At 31.9% G+C, this 26,757-nt stretch overlaps 3 protein-coding genes and 1 long non-coding RNA gene across 6 annotated transcripts in view; 1 reads left to right on the top strand and 3 right to left on the bottom strand.

The window, feature by feature from the left end:
• LOC136416965 (pleckstrin homology domain-containing family G member 5) overlaps nucleotides 1-1,020 on the bottom strand; it is an 88,119-nt gene extending 87,099 nt beyond the window's left edge. Inside the window, exon 1 of one of the 2 annotated variants that reach the window (XM_066402410.1) lies at nucleotides 334-1,020. The gene's annotated coding sequence lies outside the window, so the exon portion shown is untranslated. The remainder of the gene's footprint in view (nucleotides 1-333) is intronic. The other variant, XM_066402417.1, reaches the window with a different exon arrangement.
• Nucleotides 1,021-2,942: 1,922 nt separating this feature from the next.
• Nucleotides 2,943-8,716, bottom strand: LOC136419423 (uncharacterized). Of its 2 annotated transcripts, none has more exons than XR_010753109.1 (3): nucleotides 8,475-8,716; nucleotides 7,531-7,677; nucleotides 2,943-2,978 (listed from the first exon to the last, which is right to left on the bottom strand). It is a non-coding gene; the product is annotated as an uncharacterized lncRNA (long non-coding RNA). The 2 variants fall into 2 exon arrangements; XR_010753108.1 differs by lacking the exon at nucleotides 8,475-8,716 and adding an exon at nucleotides 7,744-7,865 and having other exon boundaries at nucleotides 7,531-7,694.
• A 7,409-nt stretch (nucleotides 8,717-16,125) lies between these two features.
• On the top strand, nucleotides 16,126-20,660 carry LOC136419227 (leucine-rich repeat protein SHOC-2-like). The gene is made up of 2 exons (XM_066405432.1): nucleotides 16,126-16,223; nucleotides 16,477-20,660. Exon 2 carries the CDS (start codon nucleotides 16,483-16,485, stop codon nucleotides 18,286-18,288), a length of 1,806 nt encoding a protein of 601 aa, XP_066261529.1. The 5' UTR covers nucleotides 16,126-16,223; nucleotides 16,477-16,482; the 3' UTR covers nucleotides 18,289-20,660.
• Nucleotides 20,661-20,867: 207 nt separating this feature from the next.
• LOC136419228 (twist-related protein 2-like) lies at nucleotides 20,868-21,887 on the bottom strand. Its single transcript, XM_066405433.1, has one exon. The coding sequence runs from the start codon at nucleotides 21,790-21,792 to the stop codon at nucleotides 21,100-21,102; it is 693 nt and encodes a 230-aa protein (XP_066261530.1). The 5' UTR covers nucleotides 21,793-21,887; the 3' UTR covers nucleotides 20,868-21,099.
• Nucleotides 21,888-26,757: the final 4,870 nt, after the last annotated feature.

The following is a 26,757-nucleotide window of genomic DNA, read 5'->3' as shown; positions in this document are numbered from 1 at the left end:
AGCAATCAGTTAATTGGAAAAAATGTATATTTATACTTTTCCTTGGTACTTCTCTCCTTTGTAAAATCCATTAAAGTTTATGAAACAATTACAAAAAATGGGAAGCCCCCGTCATTAAGGGGTATAAGAAGGCCCTGGATAAAATTAAATACATTGCTGCTAACCCTTATAATATGCAGACAAAAAACAAACAAACATGCACATTTATTAAAAAATATTAATAAAAAAATTTCTACTTTCACATATTATTATTATGACAATAGTGAATTGCAAATGAGTTTCTTTTATTGTTTCATCATTAATACATTTCTAACGGATGTTATGATATTTTACCTGAAAACGGTTTCCAGATACTTAGTGTCTAAACACACCTTAACATCACAACAAATACTGCTGCTTGATACCATTTTACATTTCCCTTGCTAACTTTTTGAAGGTTATATTCCTTCGGTGGGTTATTTTAGGAGCTGTAGATGAACTTGGAAGTGTCGCGTTTGCTGTTTTCTTATTTCCTCTTCTTTTTATAGTTCGAGACTTTGTTAATGGTTCTATTTTCGCTACAATGTACTAATAAGGAAATAATAAATGTGTATGCTTGCTGGGATTTAAAGGATGAGTGCAAAAGTTCAATGCGAATAAAATATGACTGGCCAACGTTGCTCGTATATTACTTGAACTTGGACGGTGCAATTTTGTCTCTCTACCTGGCTTAAAAATGGTGGGGATAATCCAATTATCCAAAGACAGAGATTACTTATCACCACTTAGATCACACAAAATATCACAGACACATTGCTTGCACATCACAACAGACAACTTAACACGGATACTAAATGATACTCTTCTTTGGAACTGGAACTGAAACCGAAAGCGAATTAAATTTAATTGTTATCAACACAATCGACGAGATATCTGCGATATTCCCACGACACGCGCGAGACGTTTTTACTTTCTGCTGGTTCTAAACAACTAACTACAACTATACGTCGTACCGTATTCTTGACTCTTGACTGACTATATCTATAGATATCAGCCAGTGTAAACACTCAAATGTGTGACGGAGAACGGAGAAAAAACGATACTTGCAAAGGTGGGATGCTTCGAATGGTCGCATTTATTTTTTTCATATATACCAAACATTTTTCTGATATATCTCTTTAGATTTTCATAGGGTACAGAATGACAGTCTTATAACTACTATGGAAACGCGTTTGTTCCATTTATTGCGAAGTCTTATAGGAATTCCAGAGCTGGAACGGTCGTGAGGATTCTAATCGTCAGCCGTACCTGAAACCTGCACTAAAGAAAATTTATGTAATATAGGGCTGCTTCCGTCGTTTAACCTAATTCTGTTCTAAGGGTTGGAACTGAAATTACTCACCAAGAACAGAGTAGAAATTTAATTATGGTTGATCCATACATGGATTAATTACACAACCAAATTCATATCTATTTAAAATTTGCAATATACTTTGTTTTATCTTTATTGTAGTAAACTCTAGTTGTTTGACGATCCCAGCTATTTTCCTTCTTATCAGCAAATTTGCACTGGCAAAGTATACTTAATTGGAAAATCTATCGTTTGAAAAACATGCAATCGCTATTATTCGGAGGGTAAAAGTGAAACAGCGACTTGGGAGTTTCTGATGCATTGCCTGTCGTCATGAATTGAAAAAAATTTTCCCAGATCTCACGCCATTGAATCGATCTTCATAACGCGAAATTTTTCAACATAAAATTTAGTTAACTTCCGGGTTTAATCTGAAAATTAAGTAATTTCTGACTTTAAACTCGAAAAATACCTAAGCTCTGATTTTAAACTTGGAAGTTCGCTAAATTTTGAATTTAGACTCAAAGTTTGAGATAAGAAGAAAAATATTATTAATGGCCTTTCCACGCCTTCGTAGAACTCATTTAATTAATTGCGAATTTAAAGTGAGATGTTAGTTAATTTCTGTGTTTAAAATCGGAACTTAACTAAATTTTTTGTTTAAACTTTGAAATTAATTATATAAATTCTGATACAACCCTGGAACTTAACTAAATTCTTATTTTAATCTCAGAATTAGGAAAAAATTATCAGTGACTCTTCTTCACCTCCCTAACTAGGGATGTTGAGCTTAAAAAATATCATTTCATCTATGTATGGGTGTTTCAATTTTATCGAAATGATTAATCTCTCTATCAGTGCTTCCTTACCTTCATGCGATTTTGAAGTCTTCGTCAACTCCAAATGATAATGATTATTGAGTTCGAGGGTTGAATGTGAATGGAACCACCAGATGGTCGGGCGGGGTTGTCAACTTCTTTTTTTATTTTGGCATTTAACTGAGGATAGTTTTTGGCAAATTGCATGCGTAATACTTTAAGATACCAATGCTCGTATAATTTTGATCTAATTTCCTTACAAGCAAGTCATTTGATCCTATACCTACTATTTGTACTTGTATACATATACACATAGTATAAATTTTTCACTACAAAACTCCATAATTTTCCGAGAACAACACTTGGTTTTATCCTATTATTGAAAACTACATTATTATTTGTGTGGATATTCAATCAATTTTCCCTGGAATAACGGAAATAATAAATATCACGGTTTGAATATTATCACACAATTTGTCTGTAAATATTAATTGTTTTTAGTTGCGGCATAATGAAATGTTCATGTTTATATCTCTTTAATTGCTTGATAATGACTTGCGAATAAGAAAATTATATTATAATATAATAAAACAATCTTTAAATAGACATTTTCAAATACTAAAGTCATGCAAATATGTACATACGTATATGTATTTCGCGATTTGTTGTTTCTATAAGGTTTAACCAGGAAGATGGGATGGACATCAACGGATGATGTTAACGTTGAATGTGCCATCAATTAAACTATCCAAAGTAGACCATATCCAAAGACAAATTTTCGTGTTTGACACTTACCGAAATCGCCTTTATTCCTAAGTAATGGTGAGAATCTGAAATCAAAGAATAATTTTAAATTTTTAAGGGATATCACAAAGGACAAAAAGAAGTGCTGAACACACCTGAAAACTTAGCCGCATTTCTATAGTCGCTTTCAAACTTAATTATTATTTATCTATTAAAAATAACTAACTTCGCATTAGTATAAGTTTGACATATTCAAAGTGAATCAGAAATATAAATTTATAACTTTCGAAATCACGCAATGTAAGAAAAAAACGAAAACTTGCTCATAAGGCATATGGAGAAAGGGTCTAATTGAAACGCACTGACAGAATCAAGTTAATACTCTACAACACGCATTCATTTTCCTTTACTTTCTTAACCTTCTGGATAATTGCCACCTGGAAACTAAGTCTATGGAGTCCTCACTTTTGTTGGAAGCGTGACTTGAGGCTCGTTTAATACAAAAGTCTAATCTCTTTGAGAAATCTTGTCACGAAGCCAGGATTTTTTGCTTACTGTTTACCTATAGATAGGTATCTTTCGGACTCTGTTGGTTGTCTTTCCTCTTTGATCGATGGCGTTGGGAAACGTTAAAAACCAAGCGAATTTTCTATTTTAATTTGTGCAAGATTTGCTCAGAATTCAAATTCCAAGTCAGTTATAAGACAGATTTTCTGCTAAAGCTTACGGGAAGCTATTTGCTTCTTTCTCTCTATTTTCAATAGGATTCTTCAGGAATACACACCCTACAAAAAGGCCATTTCCACAACACATCCACGTGATGTCTCTTTGGTTCTTATCATTGAATTAAATGGCAAATTTTAAATCTACAAATCGTAAAAAATCGGTTATTACTTATTTAACAAAAGGTATTTAAGTTTAGAATATTTGTCATTTATATCGAAGAAGAGATAATAAATATGAATTAATGATGACATTTGGTTATAAAATAAATTGATAAAAAACTTATCCATTTTAGGACAGAGTGACTATAAACCACTTTCTGCAAGTACGAACATGTGCTTCATTCCATCTTTCACACCTGCATAATATGAGTTTACAGTTGTTCTATTCAAAAATTGATAACCTTCTTTTTTCATCCATTCCATATGTTCAGTTTGACTCATATTTAAAAACCGAATATAATTTATTTATTTAATGTCTTCAATTATTTGTTTTATTTTGTGACTATCCTCAATTTCATTCTCTATATGTCTGTAATAATCCTTTGCAACTAATGGAATGACTGCAAGATAGATTTACTCACAAATTTATGTTTCGTAATCTTATTATTTAGTTTATATTAATTGTACCTACTCTGATAGGTTATATGTCTCCAAAAAACCTGAAAACCGAAAAATTCTAAACTATTTAAATTTCAGAATTTAAGAGTTCCTCGACTTATTCTCCATTTGCGTTTCAATCGGAGATTTAAAACTTCTAATGAAAAAAGTTAAAAATTTAAGACATGATAGATACTGATCCAGTGATCAACATAATTACTTAGACGCAAACAACAAACGTGGCCTACTTATCAAACTAATGAGGTTTATTAATGAATAATTTTGTATGCAGTAAAGTAACGTGTTAATGTTCAGCCCATGGAAAAAATCAATTAGACACCCGCGAAGCTTAAACAAAAATATTACAATCAAAAACCAACACAATTCGATTTTGATATTAAACGCGATTTCGCCTGTTACTTATATGACGCATGACCTGCCAATTTGAAAACAGGAACTTTTGCTTGTAAAATCACACGATCCAGAATTGGTAAAGAAATAGTCAAATGGAATTTCCAAAACTCATAACCATCATTAATTATTTAATCCATCACGTACCTACATACATATGTCAAGTCAAACTAAATTATTCGGATAATAGGAACAATTAATAAAAAGTCTCAATGTGAAGTAGATAAATGTGCAATTAGAATGGGGCGGTTGGCTAATTCCCATTCAAGTCCCGCTAAAGGGCGCAATATCCACTCATATCGCAATAATTCGCATTTAATGTCACTGTAAACTAGCATGAAATTTGAATTTGAGCAATAATGTAGAGTCTGCAAAATTAAGACCTCATTATTAATTGTCATTAGGAAGCTGGCATATGCTTTTTCGGGTCGTAAATTATACACTCTTGCCATAGCAACGTCAGATCGAATAATTTATAATGAATGTTGTGTGAATGTGCATTTACCCCGTAAAATATTACTACAGTAAACCATTAATTTGGTGTATTTCATATTGAGGAAAATTCACTGACCTCATAAGCGAAAAACTGCTTCTTAATCCTTTTAAACCTAAAACTAAAATTAGGTCAAACCTGTATGCACGCGTCACTATAACAACATCGCTTAAACATCATTAACTCCTTGCCTGGAATCCCTGTTTTTGTCCGGAATTTTGATCCAAACCCCATTAGCATGAAAGATATCTGAGATTATTAAAAAACCGGAAGAGGAACGAATTCAAGTAATAATGGAAATTTTGGACTGCCATTGTGTGTTGATGACAACGTATCAATCAGATCAACAGATCAATTTATATCGTTCTTGGAATGCACTTGGGGACGTCGATAAATAATTCTAGTGTTTCACACCTATACGTCAATTTGTGGCAATTGCTAAGCAAAAATTCTAGCAGGAGCGTTAAGATGTCTTCCGAGGGCAACGTTTAATTTCTCACCTCTCTCGGTGTGGTCCATTGTTCTGGGGGAAAGTAATGAGAAAAGTTTGCGAGCATTCACGTTAACGACCACATAAATTACGGCACGAGACCACCTTATTTGCCCGGTTTGTATCGAAAAGTTTTACGAGTCAAAGACTTTCTAGAGAATGTAGGGATCAAACCAAATTACATTGCAAAATATCCATACAGAAGATCAATTTTTATTTTAATTTTAAGTTACATAGTTCGATAAAACCTGCGCGATGCAACGATGAAGTTGTAAAGGAAATTTATCATTTTAGTTTCAGATTAATATTAATCAGATACGATATTATAAGTAATTCTATGACATGACATTAAACTTTCAATATTTAACAATTTTTGAAGAGGATGCCTCATATCCAACTTTAAATATATTCCTAATTCAATATTGCATATTTATAGGGTATCGACGCTGAAAATCCTATACATAATGAAATCTCATCATCTGCCTTATAATTGCTTGTTATTAAACAAATAATACATCCCGGCTAGTCATTATGATAATCTCAATGTAAATTCATCCAATTACAATAATTAAAACAAATGCATTAATTTAATGTCTCCAATAATTAATTAGTCTAATGAATTTAATTTTTAAATATTTGTTTTTGTTATAATAAAACTGAAGCTACGGCATGTCTTAACCTCCAGAAACTACAGATTTGTGATCTACCGACAGTTCAGTTGATTACTCAATTGGCATAAAGACATATCGTCTATATAGAATTATACTGTCGTATGTACATTTAACCTGTATCAAAAACAATGAGGTCCAAATATTTAACTGTACTATTACGATTATTATTATTATTTAACGACTACGTAATTCCAAATTTTTTACATTAACAAAGAAAAAACTTATTACATACGATATTTTTTATGAAGCTTTAGTGTTAAACTCTTCAAGAAAAAAAGAAATATCAGTTTTCAAAATTTTGACACTTACGACAGTATAATTCTATATAGACGATATGTATGTACATGTGTGTGTGCACCGATATTTTAAATCAGCCAATAAATACACGCCCAATGATGATACTCTCTGATCCGACTAAATTATCGACCGACCATTTAACTTGTAGTCTGTGGGGCCCTCAATGTAACTACAAATTAAACAGTCAGTCGACAGTTTAGTCGGATCGGGGAATTGAATCGGTGCAATTCAGCAATGGAAGAAACTGTAGGTCAACCACAAGTCTGCATACTATGATAGCCCTGATAAGACATAAAGATTAGGGTTTTTAAATTTTACCTTTTGAGAAGGTTTACTTGGATTAATTAAATTTCGATATTTTGAAGGTCAATATATATATGGCAATTTTTAGTTTTGAGAAATTTTGATTTTTAAAAGCAACAATTCCCACAAATTTGGTCTTTTGTGTGCTTGCTAGACGAGTCTAAGTTCTCCCTACTGACCCTGTAAGTCAGAATGCCTGATTCTCGAATTTCACAGATATTGATTTTTCGGAATAACAATTCACGCAAATTTCGTTTTTTCAGAACCTGCTTTTCCCCACTCAATTTTGACCTTTAAAGACTAATATGGCAGTGGAATAATCCATGTAAATTTGACCTTCCAAGGATCTGTTAGTCTCGATTAAATTTCTAGCTTTTAAGGGCCAGTATAATTGGGATTATATTGATTATTTTCTTTAATCAAAAAACAAAATTAGCAATTGACGTAAATTTGACTTGTTAGGGTCTGTTTAAGTCGATATAATTTTGATCTTTTGATGGCCACTTTGGCAGTGGAACAATATACGTAAATTAACCGTTTAAAACTAAATTGAAAATAAATTAATTATTCTATATTCTCGATCGAATGGTGAACGATTTCTTTTGCATTTCATAATATACATATCTAATTCGTTGCTTACTCTTTACTTACCCTCAATACCTTTATCAAGAGGTAAAATCGGCTCATACCCTGCTGATTGAACTGTCAGTGAGTAACAATCCTTTTCGCAACACTCATCACGAACGGAGAACTTCCCTATTCCCAGAGTCCACACATTCCCATCACTATCTTTCATCCCTGAAACGAAACACAGACTAATAATTGATTAAATGCCTTCGGTTCTCATGAACAAAAGAGGTGTACTTGTAAAAAGAAATTGCGTACTGGTATCACTATTAAAATTCTCGACGAGAGGCTGTAATTTTAAACTCATCAGTTGCAAACGAAAGTAGCACATTTATCTGACCCAACTATATTGTCGGCAATAAAAAAAGCTAAAAGCCATATTAGCAAACAATTTGAAGACGAACGAGGAGATAAGTCATTGTCAAGGCCTCAGGGCTGCTGCTGACCTCGTCTTCTAGTAGGACCACGATCTCCAGCAGCAGACGAAAAAAACGACCACCACGGATTTCCATTGAAATGTGAATATCCAATATCTTCACATATGAATGATTATGAATCTAGACCTATCCGGTATTATTTAGACTTACTACATAACCCGTTACAATTTACAATGTGGGGTCTCCTTAATCGTACTAGTAAGAGAGAGTGTTACATCGACGGACGAACCAAACTGGAGGCGCGGTGTAACGGTACCATGACAGGGAAAAGCTTCCTCAATTATTGGAATATAAATCTTTCGATAGCGTGTCTCTTTTGGAAAGCTCGTTGGAAGATACAATGAAATAACATTGCTAGTGGTTTAAGTCTAAGTCTATCTACAAAGAGCAACTTTTCGATGACTTTAGAAAAACATTTTTTTGTTAAAAAAAAAGATGATCTTGATGTGTTACATTTCATTCGAGCTAGCTAATTCCTTCCGTACTTCCGATCTGCAATAACTCCCAAATTTTTGAGAATGTTTCACTTACTTTATCGCTCCATGAAGAATAATTCCATAAAATTCCATAAAAATAGCACTCGCGAATTAACCGACGCTAATCCAATGTCCAGGGTTGGTATTTATCTGATAAATTTTTTCAAAATCAAAACAACTGCAAAATTACGTAATTCGGACATTTACGAGTGGTTCCGCGGACATTCTGCGTGTCCATCTCCGAAATAATGTCGGTTGGGTTGCCGGCCCGTCGGTCGGAGAAAGCACCTTGACCCACCGAGATATACCCACTGATAAAGAAGAAACACGCATCTTCGATGAAGAAAGGACCCACCAGATGAGTGGTCGCTGATACGAGGTCAGCCAATTCAAGAAATCGAGTTTTATTTAATGTTAATGGATCTTCTCTTCTGCATAGGCAGAAGTCCGTTTCTGATGAACTTGCATGATTTGTGGAAATTATTCAATTTTAAGGCTTTAATTAGATATCTAATGTTAAACTCGGGACGAAATAAGCGTTGTATTTTAATATATACATTGGTAATTTATGGAAGTTCAAGTTATTCTTGGAAGTGCATGGAATTTCGTTTGAATTTTAAAGAAAACTATCATAAACTTTCATTACTCTTGCCAAATTTAAATGCCGATCGACATTTACGAATATATTATCAATTGACTCGCCGTTTCTATTTCAGACATTGTAGGGAATCGAAAAATATATTATTTTATTTTGATTCTAAACGGAAATTGATATAAAAATGGGTGTTTATTTGGTAACTTCTGAACAATATTTAATCAGAAAGTACGATGATTGAAATTCTGCTCCATTGGCATGAGAAAATTAATAGAATCAGTCTTCCGTTTATACCAATAGTCAAGCACCTCATGGTAAGTCTAAAAAGGAAATAATGGTTAATGAACATAGGAAAAATATACATTTTGTATTGAATTCAGTTTCGAGATAAAATATTTGTTGGGAGTTCAAAATACCAAAGAAATAGTTGTTAAAGTAGTTAATTGCAGTTGGAAGTGTTTTTGAAACTTTTTAAAATTATTTAGCCATTTCTATTTTGTCGAGAAATAAACATATGTTTTGATTGTTTATTAAAAAAAAGTGATATCTAGGATGATTGATAATAATGGCTGGAGAAAATATTTTTAGCTCTACATAACCTTTTCAAGTTTCCTATAATGATTTTTTTCAGCAAGAAAAAGTTTTAAATTTAAATTATTCGATAAACATTTGTTGGTACATACAGTAGTGGCTATAATTATAACAACTTTCTAAAAACTAACAAAAACCTAAGCTAGACCATTTCAACTTGACACGAGTTTATAAAATATTTATCGGTTTGATTTCTTGTTGTTTACAGCATATTGTACTCCAATATTTTCTTATCACTTAAAAATCTGTTTACTTTTTTTTATTTTGAGTTAGTCAAAATTATAGCAACTTTTTCATTCTCGCCTTATTCATTACTCCTTACGACTTTTTAATGAACGTTTGTGAATTATTTGTTAGTTATTTAGTCTTCTTTATTAATTTTTGATAATAGATCGTAGTAAAACTATCTCATTGGCCATTAGAAAAATTATAATGCAACGTTACAAAGATGGAGAGAAGCAAGTTGATATTGCCAATAGTTTACGTTTAAATTTAAATAAATCGGTCGTTTTCTGAATTATCAAAAAATTTAGCTTAATTGGACAACTGACAGCATCAAAAAACTCTGGACTGATGCGGAAAACGTCTAGAAAGATCGATAAATGCATAATTGGGATGTCAAAACAAAATCCATTTTTGTCATCAGTGCAAATTAAAGTTATTTGAAGTTTATATTGAAGAAATGGGACTTGATACAATAAGTTCAAGAACCATAAGAAGAAGGTTAGTGGATAATGGTCTTTTTAGTCGAAGACCGGCAAAAGAGCCGTTGCTCTCAAAAAAGAATGTGTTTGTCCGATTTCACTTTGCTCAGGAAAACATTCAATGGACACTAGAGCAATGGAAGCGGGTAATTTTTAGTAACGAATCTAATTTTAATTTATTTAAAAGTGATGGGCCCTCTTATATTAGATGATCTGTAGAGTCAAGATTTGAGAAAATTTTTATTACACCCACTGTGAAACATGGAGGCAGTTTCATTGTGGTTTGAGAATGTTTCTCTGGTTTTGGCATGGGTCCCCTACATCGTATAGAAGGACATATTGACCGATTTATGTACAAGAACATATTAAACAACAAATTGGTACTTATTTTGATGATACAATGTCCTTAAGAAGTATTTTTAGAATAACAACGACCTCAAGCACAAATCAAAACTCATCACAGAGTGGTTACAGGATCAGAACATCAATGTTTTGGCTTAGCCTTCCTAGTCACCAAACTTTAATCCTATAGAAAACATGTGGAATTATGTTGACAATAAAATAAAGTATAGAACTTATTCAAATCTTAACGAACTCTTCACACAGAACTTCAAAATATCTGAGAAAATATTGATATGTGCTATATCCAGAAACTAATTGAGTCCATGCCGCGACGATGTGCAAAAGTTATAAGATAAAAGGGATATTACATCAAGTATTAGTATTAACTATTTTATAATTTTTTTAATTACTAAAAATATTATATATTTTGAAATTAAAGTTGCTATATTTTTGTTCAACTCAATATTTATTAATGTAGTTATTTTTTTATGTGTTAAGAAAATATTGTTATTTTTTTAACCATAAACGATATAGTAGTTAACAAAGATTGTATTAGAAATTCAAGTTAATTGAAATGGTTTTGGCGAAGTTATTTAGATTTTTTAAAAGTCTCCATAATTATGGCCAGTACTGTATAACCACCGAATGGATTCGCTAAATCTTACCAGGAAAAGATAACAAAATATATTGTTCCCAGCATTATCTCCTTTTTTATATGACTTCTATATTTCAATGGTGTATTGTTAATCTCTTGATACATTATCATAATAGTGCAAAATTAGGAATCCAATAACTTTTTCTATCGAATACACTTCGGTTAATGTTCAATTTTTTATTGTTATATGATTCTTCAATAAATTAAATTTCACTTTATTTTAAGGAAAACGTTAGAAAATAAGGGCTAGAAAGCAAGGGAATCGCCCTGCCAGAGCCGGTGTGTTTATTTTACTTGTTGAAAGCCATCTCGAATTACGAGATATGTTTACATTCACTGGATTTCCAGTAGCGCGATATAATATACAGACCGGCATGTATATGGAAAAACTGACAGTTTATTTGTCTTTTAATATTCTGACACCAACTTGCCGCCTTCCCCTCTTCGTATCCAGACATTTGAACATACAACGACTTCAACTGCTTTAAATCTTTAGAGATTAAAGCTAAGACTATACATTCGCAGAGGCTTTAATAGCAGAGAGTCTTTCATTAATGATATTAATCACTAAATTGTGTTAACCAACAATCTGATTTACTCCCCGGCCATACATCTAAGCCAAGTTAGACGTTCTAAACTGACAACATAATAACTTCGTGAACTGATCAAACGCACTCATTTCGAGAAAATTTAAAGACGTCCAAGTTGGGGAAATAAGAAAAACGAGCAGTATATTTTGAGCCGATTGTCAAAGCAGAATCGTAAACGTCTTCCTTCACACGCAAATGGGCCAATTAAATCGTGTTTATGGCAGTCTAAATTCGTAGTACAGTGTAGGGCTTGAGACTTATTCATTGTCTTTTAGAAAGTAAATAAGCACTTAGATTAGATAACGAATTCGGTACGTAAAACAAACATATGAAATTCAGAAATTTTACCTTTGCCATTGAGATTAAGTGTTATCTGGAAAACTCATTGCGTGTATACAGGGTATTTCAAATTCGACCCTCACCATTGGGATCTCGGAAACTAGAAGAGATGCAAAGAAGATTAAATAGGGGAAAAGTTGTGTAATCTAAAACTTGATCGAATACCATTTTAAAAATTTTAATTTTCCGAGTACTTCCGAAGATATGCAAGAAAAACTAAAAATTGAAAAATCCATTTTTATTTTTTTAGCGTTATTTGACAAGGAAGGTTAAATCCGTAAGCACATTTTCATTGCCACTTTTTCTCAGCTACACGATGACATATTTAGATTTACCATCCGACGTTTCGTCTTTTGGCTACCATTATCAACTTTATTTTTTCTTATGGGCGCCATATTGGATTTTTCGACAGAAAAATAATGAGTTTCATTCTGATTTCATTGATATAGAACTTCTTATAATTTACTTTTTTAAAAGCTAAAATATTTAAATTTAAAAAAATATTACATAGTTGACCTTGACTCTATCGAAAGACTTTCTGTTGTTCGCATTATATGACAGAACTCCTCAAACGAGATTAGAGCGTGCGCAGATTTCCAATGAAAATGAGCTTCAGAAATGAAGAGAAACGAGATATATTAAGACTTTATTACAAATTTGATAAGAACAGTACGAAAACAGCTCAAATGTATTTTGAGTTATATCCGGAAAAACGACAGCCACATAAAACATTATTTAAAACTTTGGGTGAACATTTCAAAAGCACCAAACTCACCAAACTAACCAAAAACTTAAAATGAAGTATGGAAGCAGGATGGAAGAAAATTTTCAAAGGTACCAAACTCAGCTAAATGTTGATCCAAAGTTTTAAATGTTTTATGCGGCTTTTGTCTTTCCGGACATAACTCAAAATACATTTGAGCTGTTTTCGTACTGTTCCTATCAAATTTGTAATAAAGTCTTAATATATCTCGTTTCTCTTCATTTCTGAAGCTCATTTTCATTGGAAATCTGCGCACGCTCTAATCTCGTTTGAGGAGTTCTGTCATATAACGCGAACAACAGAAAGTCTTTCGAAGGAGTCAAGGTCAACTATGTAATATTTCTTTTTATTTAAATATTTCGGTTTTTAAAAAAGTAAATTATACGGAGTTCTATATTAATGAAATCAGAATGAAACACATTATTTTTCTGTCGAAAAATTCAATATGGCCCATAAGAAAAAATAAAATTGATAATGATAGCCGAAAAACGAAACGTCGAATGGTAAAACTGAATATGCCATCGTGTGGCTGAGAAAAAGTGGCAATGAAAATCTGCTTACGGATTTAACCTTCCTTGTCAAATAATGCTAAAAAAAATAAAAATGGATTCTCCAATTTTAAGTTTTTCTCCGATATCTTCGGAAGTACTCGGAAAATTAAAATTTTGAAAATGGTATTCGATCAAGCGCTAGATTGCGCAACTTTGCCCCCATTTAAACTTCTTCGTATCTCCTCTAGTTTCCGAGATCCCAATGGTGAGGATCGAATTTGAAATACTCTGTATATACCATAATGAATACAGGAAACGCAATTATTTAGATACATTTAAAAAGGTTTTGTTGAGATGATTGCAAATCTGAGTATTATTCAAGCAACATTTGTCATCGTTTTTAAATTTCAATTCGTCCAACATTTACTTCTTAAGACTTAAAGTGCTCTGTTACTTCTCAATATATTCTGAAACTTAATTTACTTTCAGCTATAGAAGAAACAGGTCAAAAATGATCACAGGAACACTAATAAAAATTTAAATCTTAAAGGGATGGAAACTAATTTTAGATAAACCTTTCTTTCAAAATTAAATATAATTTAAATTCCATTTCACAAAAGGCGCGCAGTTCTTTTCACCAAAATTAAAATATTCAAATCCTTCCAACTGGCACAGATAAAGCTACAGTCATAATGGACTATGTTACCTATGAACAAAAAATAGAGGACCTTTTGAATGATGGGAATTACACTAAATTAAATGAAAATTCCATAGAAACATTAGAGAGAGGAATTACATGTAAAAACATTAAAAACATTGTTTCATTTTACTTAACTGTTAATTTTTGTTTTTTTTTCTGAAAATAATAATAGATTTGTCTTTAAAACTTTAATGAATTTTTGTTTAAGCCCCTGATAAAGAGTAAATGTTAATCTCATTTAGTTTTACTTGCGAATTAACATTGCACACTACAAATATTGTGCCTTTGCACCCCTCCAACAACTCTATTTTGTGTGTGAAACGTTATTCCCAAATAACATAATAAAAAAAATTTGTTCAGCTATTTAGATTTGCCTTTAAAAATGACAAATTAAATGAATTTCCAGCAATTAAGTTTTTAAGTTTTAATAAATAATAATAACTTTAACTGCGTCAAGAGCAAAAATGGATGCTTGATTTAATTAAATTATAGTGATAATTGTGAGATATAGATTTCGATATTTTCTTACTTTTTTTGGAAATATTGGCAAACACATACAATTATTACTAACCATATACACAAAAATCCTTATATTTAATTCGCTCATTTCTAATGATAGGTACATAAACCTGATAACAATACAGTCGTGGTCATATAAATAGAACACGCAAAAGAAAAATTCTGTTATCCGTAATATTCTATTGATTTTGTTCAAATTTTGTATAATGAAAATTCAAATCAAAACTCAGTTTACGTGTTCGAGCAATTTTTGAAAATTTAGTTTGTAAAGTGCTCTTCAGGGCCTTAAAAAAACCTCTGCTTTGGAAACTTTTTCTGTGGTGGAAATGTTTTAATATGATTGTAATAATCTTGTAGAGGGGATTTTTCTAAGTATACCTTGAAAGTTTGAACAAAATTGAACCAAATAAGGGAGTTACAGCCTTTTAAAATCGCCAAAAATGACCCGATTTCATCATTTTGCTTGAAAATCGTTACTTGGCGATTTTAAAAGGCTGTAACTCCCTTATTTGGTTCAATTTTGTTCAAACTTTCAAGGTATACTTAGAAAAATCCCCTCTACAAGATTATTACAATCATATTAAAACATTTCCACCACAGAAAAAGTTTCCAAAACAGAGGTTTTTTTAAGGCCCTGAAGAGCACTTTACAAACTAAATTTTCAAAAATTGCTCGAACACGTAAACTGAGTTTTGATTTGAATTTTCATTATACAAAATTTGAACAAAATCAATAGAATATTACGGATAACAGAATTTTTCTTTCGCGTGTTCTATTTATATGACCACGACTGTATAAGAAATGTGATGTTATTTTTTTATCTCTTAGCTAAACACATAGGATGTATCACAAAAATAATAATTTTTATATCTCCCACCAAATCAATAAAGGGTTGCATAAGAATATATTATATCGAAAGGAATAGAAAGCATGATATAAGAGAATGTCTAAGTATAATATTATCATTATAATATGTATAGGGTATTCCAAATTCGAGCTACATTAGGATCTTAAAAACCATAAAAGATGGTTAAACGAAGGTAAAGTTGTAAACTTTTCTGATGAGAAATGTGTCTTCAGAAAATCAAAGATATTCTTAATGTTTCTAAAAATATTCGAGAAAAAACAAAATGATAGACAACTGATTTTATTTTTTATGACTTATATGTAAATATTGTATTTGAAAATTTATTTAATTTCATTGCAGTAACTTTTTTCTTTCCTAAGATGTAAATAAAACAATTCTATTATTTTAGCATATGATTTGTCAACTTTCTTTTATGCGGATTTTTCTCGTCTCAATTTTAATTCCTCTATTCGTTCTAAAAAAGATAAGATTTACTGTATTGCTGATATGATTTTATCTACCTGTATAAATATATGTTAATGTTCAGTTGCTTTTTAAATGATTATTGCATTAACGTTTGATATAATTGAGTAAATTACTTATCTAAGCTGTTTTCATTGAAGAAAATTTGCAAGAGTATAACAGATATAGTCAGCTTAACACAGAAGGTAGGTAATCTTAATTATTTTCCTGCTTCCTTTTATTTTTGCTTGTATAATTGAGGAGACCATTTTTGATGGAATAAATCGATTGTAATAATTATTTAAATTTCAAATTTTCAAAATGTCAATAATTTTCTTTCAGGTACAAAGTTTAACTTATGCTTTAATTACCTTTTCCCCTTGCCATTTACTGATATTATTGCTTTGTATACGAAAATTATTATCAGTTAAAGCGATTATTTATATCAATTATTTGTAGGAAGCAATGGGGAGAGAGCTATTAAGATACGTAATTATGTTCGGTGTTTTTATTGCTACAGTGTATAACGATGATCGCTTTACCTGTAGTGAAGTATCAATGAGTATATCATACAGGACCAGAGCAGTTACAGAAAATTGTTTAAGCTGTATAAAATTTAATATGAATAACATAAGAGTTACGGGATTAAGTTGTGAACCAAGCAAATCCGGATTTTTGATAACAAATAACTTATTCATATCTTTTCAAAATCTACATAGAGTATATAAGGCTTACAAAATTCTTGGAATTCCCTCTATAGAATTTACAATTTTTTGTTCCCTAGCACCTAACATAAATAAATTAGATATGTCTCATATTTCCTTAGAAACCATACCCGAACATTTTTTTTGCTCCTTAGTAGGTTTACTTCAACTAGATCTTAGTTATAACAAAATCACTTCTTTAAATAGTTCTTTATTTATGTACATAAAAAAATTGCAAACCCTAAATTTATCTTACAACAATATTTCAACATTAAATGACCCATTCGGTGCACTGTCCGATTTATTTGAAATCAATTTAAGCTACAATAAAATTAGTTATATTTCAGACAATCTTTTCCAAAATCAGAAATTTTTAACCAAGCTTCTTCTCAATAATAACCAAATCAATAAATTTGATTATCAGTTTCAATATTCATTTGATTATCCTATGGATTCAATTAACGTAAGCTTTAACAGATTAGAATCATTTAAATTAGTTGGGCAAGTGAAATATCTTTCAGTTAGTAAAAATCTTCTTGAAACTTTGTTGGTTAATTTCACCTCAATCACAGAATCAATAGATTTAAGTTCGAATGAGTTAATGGATATTGGACAGTATTCTATGTTGAATGCTATTAACTTAAACAACCTTAACTTAAGCAATAATCATTTGTCATCCCTCCCTACAAGTAGTTTTAGAAACCTGCAGCAATTACAAATTTTGGATATTTCGAATAATCTGCTTAGTAAAAGCAAATTTGGCCCAAATGATAATTGGTTGACATTTTTTCTTTATTTAAAAAATCTAAAACAAGCATCATTAAATAACAATTTATGGATGTGCAGCGATTTAAAAGAAATATATTTTATTCTGAAATCGACTGCTGTTTACATTGATAGTGGAAAAGAGCACATGAAACCCAATATACATGGTATTGCCTGTACACCAACTGACAATAATAATCCTATAAATGGGTCCTTCTCTTCTTTCGAAGTGAATTCGAATCTTGTCAGTGAATTAATGGAAAAAATCTGGAAACGTTTGGAGAATATCACGAAACTTCAAGACCTAGAAACGAAAGTCGAGTATCAAATAAATCAATCTCAAAGTGCCATATTAAGTAAAATCAACGATCTCGATTCAAATGGAGATAAATATAATTTATCCATCAACACATTTCAAGAAATTATCTCTAAAATTGCTTCAAAAGTAAGCGAGTTGGAGGGCAAAACTATTTATAATGGACCTACAGTAGAAGATAATAGGAATTCTAAAGAGTATCAGGAAATAAGAAAACAACTCGAACGGTTTAAAACCACTTTAAATTCACAGGATAGTGAAAAGCAGCAATTAAGAGAAAATGAAGTTATAAAGAAAGAACCGTATGACAAAGAAATTAAATTATTGCTAGAATCGATTAATGCAGGAGCGAATAGTGTTTCGGGAGAGGTCATTCAGAATTTATTGTTAGTGTTTATACTTTGTGCCCTTTGTTGTATCATCTATAATGTTTATATGCTAAAGAAGAATAAGATAATAACTAGGGAGGAATTATGTTTGGTGTAAAATTCATTAAATCTTGTACCACAAATCCTGTAAAGTGTAAATGCTTATTTAGTAAATATTTTTACGATTAAAAATATATTTCTTGCCTTATAATATTAGTTCAAGAAATTTTGCATCCATTCTCGTTCACTCCCAATTATCAATGTTCCAACCGTTGACTAAATTATCTGTTTCCTGCTGCTTAAATGAAAAATCGAGCAATACTAAAAATAAGCTCAATATTAATGGTATCCTACATAACTGAATTTTTCCACAAATTTTCCAGGAATTGAAGAAACAAAGATTTTCAGATACAAAAACCAATGCAAAAATATTGATGTTTGAAGCTTAAATTAATCTCGGCTGACGAGTAGCTTCTCTATCGAAAACAAAGACGCTCATTATATTCGTTTTAAGTGGCTTCTCGTAAAAATTCAGTGCATCCAGTTCAGTGATATTTAGGAAATTTTGCGCCAGAATGATCGTCTTTACAAAGATCCGTTTGAAGTCGTTGAATAATTTGAATGAGAGCATTGTGTGTGCAAAAAGTAAATATATGTCTATTGAACGTTATTAACTAAAATCACATATACTATTAGGGTAGCAATAATACTCAATATTAATACAAAAATACTTCATTTTCAACAAAAATAATAAATATTCGTATATTTTTACAAATGCCCGGTGAAAAAAAGAAAGTTTTGAAAACTCACTTACCATTAGAAATACAATACAGAATAATGACTAAATAAGTCAATCAATAATGACTAAAACATTTTTATGTTATTAAAATCAATACATTAAATTCTATATGTACTATATATAAGTTATTTTAATGCTAAAGTATTGTACAGCACCATAATAAGATACTACCCTATACCACCATAAATAAAATATAAATGCATCGTGAAATAGGAGAAGCCCCGAGCAAAAAAAAAGGAAATTAACGAAGTATAAAAATGAAAAAAGACACAAACATGCCAACAGCTGCACGAAATGGTTCTCAAGGTATCAAATTTAGCTTTTTTTATGACTTATGACATGACTTAAAATAGTTTTAGGAGCTAAGGCTAATCTATCTAGATCACAACAGAAGGGATGGAAGAAATACCTCCTACCAAGTTATTATTTGTACTACATCTAATAAAGTTTACGCCATATGGAAATAATTTAAAAATAATTAAAATGACAAGATCTTTGGTATTTTTCTACTTATTTTGAGTTATAAATCAACAAAAAGCCTATACCAGAAAAACTATAATTTTTGGTTATTGTCTCTAGAGGTTTTAAGCTATTGAAAGCACTGCCGCAAGATATACATATATATCAATTTAAAATATCGACTATTCATTAGACATATTTCAGTCGAAGAAAGTGTTTCAACAATCAATTTTTTAACATTTCAATCTCTATAGTTGTCATTAATAAATAGATCCATTATTTTTTTTATTTACTAAAAAAAGTGTACGAACTGCATCAAGTATAAATTCATCATACCATAAGCAAGTTGGAATGCAAACATTTTTTTCGGGAAAGATGTGTGTTACGCTACTTTACAAAGCGCATTCATTTTAAAATTATTATACAAAGAAAAATTTTTAACAAAACAAGTTGATTTAAAACATCTTAAAATTGAGAGAAATGATGTGTCGCTACACCAATTAATTTTTTAAGTACTAAAAGTGTTACTAATAATTGTCCTCAAATTGTCACTTTTGTATCGCCAAAAACACGAACATACAATATATAAGCTTACATGTGGATTACAGCTACATGTAAGAAAATTGCGTCTTTGACTATTAAAACTCTTATTTGCTACCACTGTGAAGACTTTAAAAAATTATATCCGGGACCACCTACCCCGCACATACCCCTTTAATTATATAAGATAAACGAAGACAAAAGTGTGGTATATCGATCATGTTACCTTAAATAAAAAAGATCTGGATGTGGTTGCCATTTATGTTATATCTTCTGTACATGTACCCGAAAAAGAAGGTAATATGCTACGCAACAGCTCATGTTGCATTTGAATCAAATTGATTTGAATAGTGATGGAAAATTGTGACGAGTTTAAATAGACAAAATTATTTTTTTATTTTTAGGATTTAATGATAATCTTTCAGTTTTTTTTCACTTTTGATCATTACCTCGACCCTGCTCTGAACTGTCACAAGTACCTTAATTTAGAGCTACAAAATGCAGTTTTATTTTCGCACTCTCACAATCGTATTCTTGCTTGAATGAAACATTTGCTAAATTTATATAATAAGACAATTTGAAACAAAAATATAGAGCTTCATCAAGGTTTTACACGTAAGTCTCTAGCTGTAATAATAACGAAGTTATGTGGAGCTTTAGGGATGAACTATATTTATATCCATTTTTTATTTAAATTTTCTCTACAATCATGGTAGTTATGAGTTTGTTCTGTCAGAGTTTGGGTCTTGAACTGTATATTTCTTGAAATTATACGTCTATGAAAAAGTATTCCCGTTTTTGAATTTTTTTTGTCTGCCTGATTCAACAGTAGTAATTCTATAAACTTTATCTAGGAGATAATTTTCACGCAAACTGACAAACTAACCGATAATCTACCCTTATTTGATCGTTTCCATAGACATTCTTCTATTGGTAAAGTTATCTAGACGTGAATTTTTCGACACTTAATGTCTAACTTACACACAAATAACTAACAAAGACACTAATCTAAGGAAGCCAATAATATCCACTTTATATACAAAATCTTTGGTCGTAATTTCCCTGCATTTGCTCATAACGTACAATTATTTGTTGAATCTAATTAACGTAACACTTAACTTTTCTTTACACTTATTGAGGGTTTAAATCGCCCTCCATTCTCCACATGCTAAAAGCCCGGGAAAGTTTTTCGTGAGCGGTATAGGAGCTCAAAACATCACTATCACCAGGACTTTCTGAGGATGTCGACAATACATGGTAAAGAAAGTCTATATACCTGGCTGCCAATTTTAACGTCTGAATTTTAGACAATTTATCTGAGGGCAACGTTGGAATGCTCTTTCTCAAAGAGGCGAAAGCCTCGTTCAGGCTTTGCGTCCTCTGTCTTTCTCTGACGTTAGCCATTACTCTTTGATTTTGAATTTCTTCGTACGTTTGAGGAGTTTTTCTTCTAGATTTAGGCCTTCCTGACACAGAATTCTCGTCATCCGAATCCAGACTTTTTCTTTTCCGTCTGAAAACTCTGGTTTTCAGCAAAGGCAGTTCTTCGTCTTCCGGTTCAACTTTAATGAAACCTCCCTGGTATTGCAAGTACCTTGAAGCGTAGTTGTCCTGCACTCTGTATTGGTCGTAGTATTTCGGGGGTGTATAATGGGAATGTGACATTGGGGTGGAATAAACGTTGAAGGCACTTTTCCCTTCTTCTGCTCCAGGTAAAATAAATTTATCATCAGAGTTCGTTAAATCCGTTAATTTACACGAGGAATACTGCTCATAATCGGATGAAGATGACGGGGACAAAGGCTCGATGCGACTATTATACATTTTTCAGGGTTTCTATATTTAAAACTATATAACTCACTCGACGCAGGTATAATCCACCGAAAGACAGTCAAGTTAACACTGGATGCTCCCACTGTCTGAAGTTCTCCCAGTAAACGAGAAAGAAGATGCACGAGATGAGAGTGTTCCCACCAATGAGATGAGAGAGTCTCCTTGAGTACCCTTTTCTATCTCTCTCAAAATCGAAGCTAGAATTATCTCTCTCTTCCGATAGGATTTACCAATTTCGGGTCTTCCCATTGAAGTTTTAAATATTTCCGATATTTGTCGTTGTTTGCCTCCGTTTTAATGGTCTGTAGGTAATTTTTGGTTTTATAGCAGGCTCCAGTTAAGAAAAGGTACCGCATTTGTTTAAACAATTTTGGGAAAGTGTATTATTAAAATTTTTGCAAACTGGTTTGTAAATATAACTAACTTGAAATGAACATTTGAAGATCAACAGAAAAATAACAGGGTTGATCAAAGTAGAAGTTGCTTTATGATTTTTCTCAGTGCTAACCAATCAAATTTGCAAAATTGAGTGACAAATTGTTGTCTACTTCCATAATAAAGCGATGTAGAGCGAAGAAAATTAGAGAGGAAATAGTTAGGAAAAGAAGAAGTTTTGATAATTTTTCTATCTCATAATGTTCTCTATTTTTTTCAGTATTAACTAATCAAAAATTTACAAAATTGAGTAGCAAAAATTGCTATATAATTTCTCAATCAAAGGGTTTAAACCAAGAATAATTATAAGGTATCTGATGTAATCTTAGACAACTTTATGTCCGCAAACCTATGGAATAATCAGTAACAGAACATATGCTTCTATTCAATAACTTTTAAGTAAAAGCTATCTCAGCCATAAACTACTATCTTACAACAATAATTATTGGCATAACATTTTTTTTTAACATATAATTCTTCAAAAACAGCTTCCCTATAAAATGAAAAATTCTCCTGTATAATATGTTACGGATCTTGTATTACACGATTCTGATCTTTCTGTAATAAAATTGCTAATTTTCCTGGATTTTATGAGCAATTCTAGTCGCTATCCTACACAACAAAATCTTCTATTGTATAATAAATAGAAAAACAAGTAAAATAAATTAAGCTTACTGTGAGACAATTTGAATCAACTACTTATTAGCACAATAAAAGAAAAACAAACCAAATTTCCTGTAAGAAAAATTTCAGTGCAGATCAAATCTGGCAGCAAACCTTTCAAATTCATCGAAGAAATTCCTCAGATCTGTATTAAAGTCTATAGAAACCAAAGATTTTTTATATAAAAAAACACCGAACAAAATTATTTTAGAGCATAAATGGGAAACTACGACACATTCTGGAAAAACGTAGCCAGCTGGTTTTGAACAGGTGTCTGCAGATGCGTGCATGGGTTGTTCAGAAGAGCACTTTTTGTCTCAAACAATAAAACAGACAAAATCCATGGTGATGCAGGCTGATATGAAACACTCCATTTTCACCGGTGGTGAACGATGAAAGTCTCCCGCTGAGAGGTTTTATATCTTGACGTGTCTGGTAAAGTACCGCCAAGTGCCATCATTAATGGGGGTTCTCATATGCCAGGAATATTTTCTTATGATAATTTGCATTCGAAGCGAACTAAAAAGGATCGTTTTCTCTTATACGTGTCACACTGTGTCTAAATCTAAGTGAAATAATTGATCATAACTCGGGTTTGAAGCTGTTTTTTGCCCCTCGGAGCTGTCAGAAGTGATAATTTAAAGTTAAAACGGAAATTCGTGAGAAGGGCCGAAATAACTTATGAAATATGAGTCTGTTGGAGTCTTGAAATGAAGTCATTTAACATTAATTATTGGTATTTCAGTCAAGTTAATGCATTTTGTTTTTGCTGATTTATTTTCTGAGTCATAGAGGAATGTGCCAATTCCGACATCAGGAAAAATTCTTGTTGAGTTTTTAAGTCAATGCCAGAAATTTTCTACTCTAGTAGAGGCACCTTGGAAATCCGCTCACTACGTCCTTGGCTTCTAACAACACATTTGTATGAATAATTCTTCACACTAATAAAATTCTAAAAAAACAAACACATTGTCATATCTCGAGTTCTTTAAATCTTGGTAGCATAATAGAAGTTTCTCACTTTAGCAGCAGCATCGCCTTGAAAGCGTATTCTGTACACACCTGAGTATTTTATTTTACGAGAATATTTGTAGAGCATCCTTCAGGATTCCTGGATGGAGAGGGATATGTAAAGACACAATTTACTTCTTGTAAGTAATTAATTAAGGAATTTTAAAATAAATAATCTTCACAACATGGCGTGTGTATTCTAAGAACTCAATTAAAAAGATATATCGCTGGCTATTTTTTTTCGTATTCGGGTCGTTTTCATATAGAGCCGACATTTTTATTTCTGTTTGCTTTCGGAGACGGCAATTGGAATAGCACTAAATAATTTATTTAAAAATATTTCTTTGTTTGTGTATGCCGCATCTCAAAGCGAAGCTCGCCTTTGATATCGGTTGCGTAAACCAGTTCCAATCGCACATAAGATACCTAAGAAAGAAACAAAGTATGTATTTAAAATATGGATAATATAATTCAAGAAATAGGACACTGGATAGATCTTTTAACTATGAAATAATAGTTAAACTATGGCAACCATTAGCGCCTATCCAGAGGCTCCCGTCACATATGTTATGAAATAAATTACTCAGAAGCTTGTCGGTAAAAACATCGAACTTTCAGTTTATTTTTCTAATAAATTAGTACAGACATTAGCTGTCTCGTTTTTTCGTATCACTGGTGTTAATGTCTTGACGTCATAAACAGGGATGCCCGTTGTCTATTTGTCTTATGCATGGGAATATTGGACGTGCCTATTTCGAGATACTGCACGGGGAAATTTCTAGAAGAACAGGGAATGATTTGTGACTGTAAGAAGTTAGCTAAAAACGACAATTCAGTAGTCAATAAAAGTCAGATGGGAAATAATAAACATAACGTAATTAACTCGGAAAAATAAACAATTTCAAAATTATCCGGTTACGCATATACGTAGTGGGGGAGGCAAAACTTCGGGTGAGGACTGATTGGGATACTCAACAATGGCGTCAGTTTAGAACTGTTGAATGAGTAAAGCTTAATGGAATTTTATTTCTGTGATGATTACATTAGAGCTTCATTTCCGGGAGAAAGAGTCACGATACGGGAATATGATTTAATTTCAGGAATTGGGAAACGTATATTGTTCATCGCATTAAAATAAAGAATTATAAAGGTTTGTTCACAGAAGGATGACCCAAGAAATGAAGGTTAAAACAGCATTTATTCGCAATAGGTCTAACGAACACGATTCTGTATAAAAATCGGATTTTTGCAACGAATAGAGTAGACGAGTAGAAAGTTAAGTTGATTTTCATATCTCGATAAGATGCAGATGGAGTAAAGTCAGTAAATCAAAAACTCTGAAATTTATTCCCAATTTACAGAATTAAAAAAATAATTTGACACTCTACAAAATAAAAATAAGAAACTTTTAACGTTACACTCATTTGTACTATTGCTTTTAGGACGCACTATGTATTTAAGGGAAAAAATCACAAAATATATTCATAGCAATGAAATGTATCAAAAAATCCCAAAGACGTCCCGCAATATAGGTCTAACAATTCACCCAATATTAAAAAAAAATTACGTTACCGTCCATTTTCCAACATTTTAGTCGAAATTTTGAAATGCTCTATACATCTAATTGCACCTCTGTACAACCTAAAGGAATGACGCCTCATGACGAATAGATCAAGGACGACACCTTTCACCTTTGGTGGAAAATCCAAAATCAACAAAGAAATATCAAAATCGTACTGTTACTAATATTAGAATCGTTCTCATCATAGCTAGTTCACTCAAACTTTGTTTGCAGCAGGGAACCTCGATGCATTCTCTCTCAGAGGCTGTTTTTTCGTTTTTTCCCGAAAAGTCACGTCTTCCTTTGGCACAGCTGGTGAAATATAAGCGAAATTGCAGACCATTTGGAGTGTTAAAGGTGGTATATAAATCCTTCTATTACAGTCGGTAACTTCTATTCATCCCCTCGAACGTGATAGGAAGCATCGCAGAAGTGGAAGGCCAACAAGTGTGAACGTTGCCGCCCAAAGATCACCGGCAAATTTCGGGTTCAATTTTCAAATTACCCCCCAATAAAGTGTGGGAATTTTTCTGTCGATTTGCACTTTATAGCCCGGTTCTTGATCAATTCGCATCATTGTTTACGACAGGGTTGTTTTTTACCTTTTGAAGACATTCAAATTATTAATGATTGATGAATTCAGGAAAAAAATCTCCATACTGATGATAGGATGGTTTCTGTACCCAGAAGTACCGCTAATGACGCATTGCTTGTCCTCTTGGGTCCTTTTGCAGCTGTTGCTGCTCTCCCATCGCACCATATCCGGTTTTCAATATTACCAGTTGTGTCTAATAATTTACGTTGCTTTGACGCCTATGTTTCATCGGTGTTGTATTGAACTTGCGATGGTGCTTATCTCGTTACTCGATGTTTTCCGCACCTTGAAAATCTGATAAATGAGAATCACAAAAAGTGAATTCCTGCTATTAAGTTCTCTTTGACAGCTCGTAAACCTATGGGGTGCAAATATAGCATTACCGGCAAATTACCACGGTAGATAAAACAAGTTGTGTCAATCTTTGGGAACCGTTTGTTTAGGCATTTTTACTAAGGTTTATGACGTGGAATTCCCCGCTCTAAATCATAGTTCTTTTCGAAATTGCATGCCATAAAAGTCATCCGTGTCGCAAAGAATAAAAAGGTTTCGAGCGTTTATCCAGAAATAATCAGTTTTAAGGGACATTTTTATCTAACTGTGTATTGCAAAAGTGCATAGTGCGAAGATCAACATTCCAATTATACAAATTCGATTTTTTTGGTCCGGAAATTACTATGACTCGCTATTT

This window comes from Euwallacea similis, chromosome 2 (assembly GCF_039881205.1).
Source record: "Euwallacea similis isolate ESF13 chromosome 2, ESF131.1, whole genome shotgun sequence".
NCBI classification, from domain to species: domain Eukaryota; kingdom Metazoa; phylum Arthropoda; class Insecta; order Coleoptera; family Curculionidae; genus Euwallacea; species Euwallacea similis.
This window is presented reverse-complemented; position numbering and strand designations above follow the sequence as displayed.

Excerpts from the sequence above, each read along its gene's own strand:
- LOC136419227 (XM_066405432.1), top strand. The coding sequence starts at position 16,483 with ATGGGGAGAGAGCTATTAAGATACGTAATTATGTTCGGTGTTTTTATT.
- LOC136419228 (XM_066405433.1), bottom strand. The coding sequence starts at position 21,792 with ATGTATAATAGTCGCATCGAGCCTTTGTCCCCGTCATCTTCATCCGAT.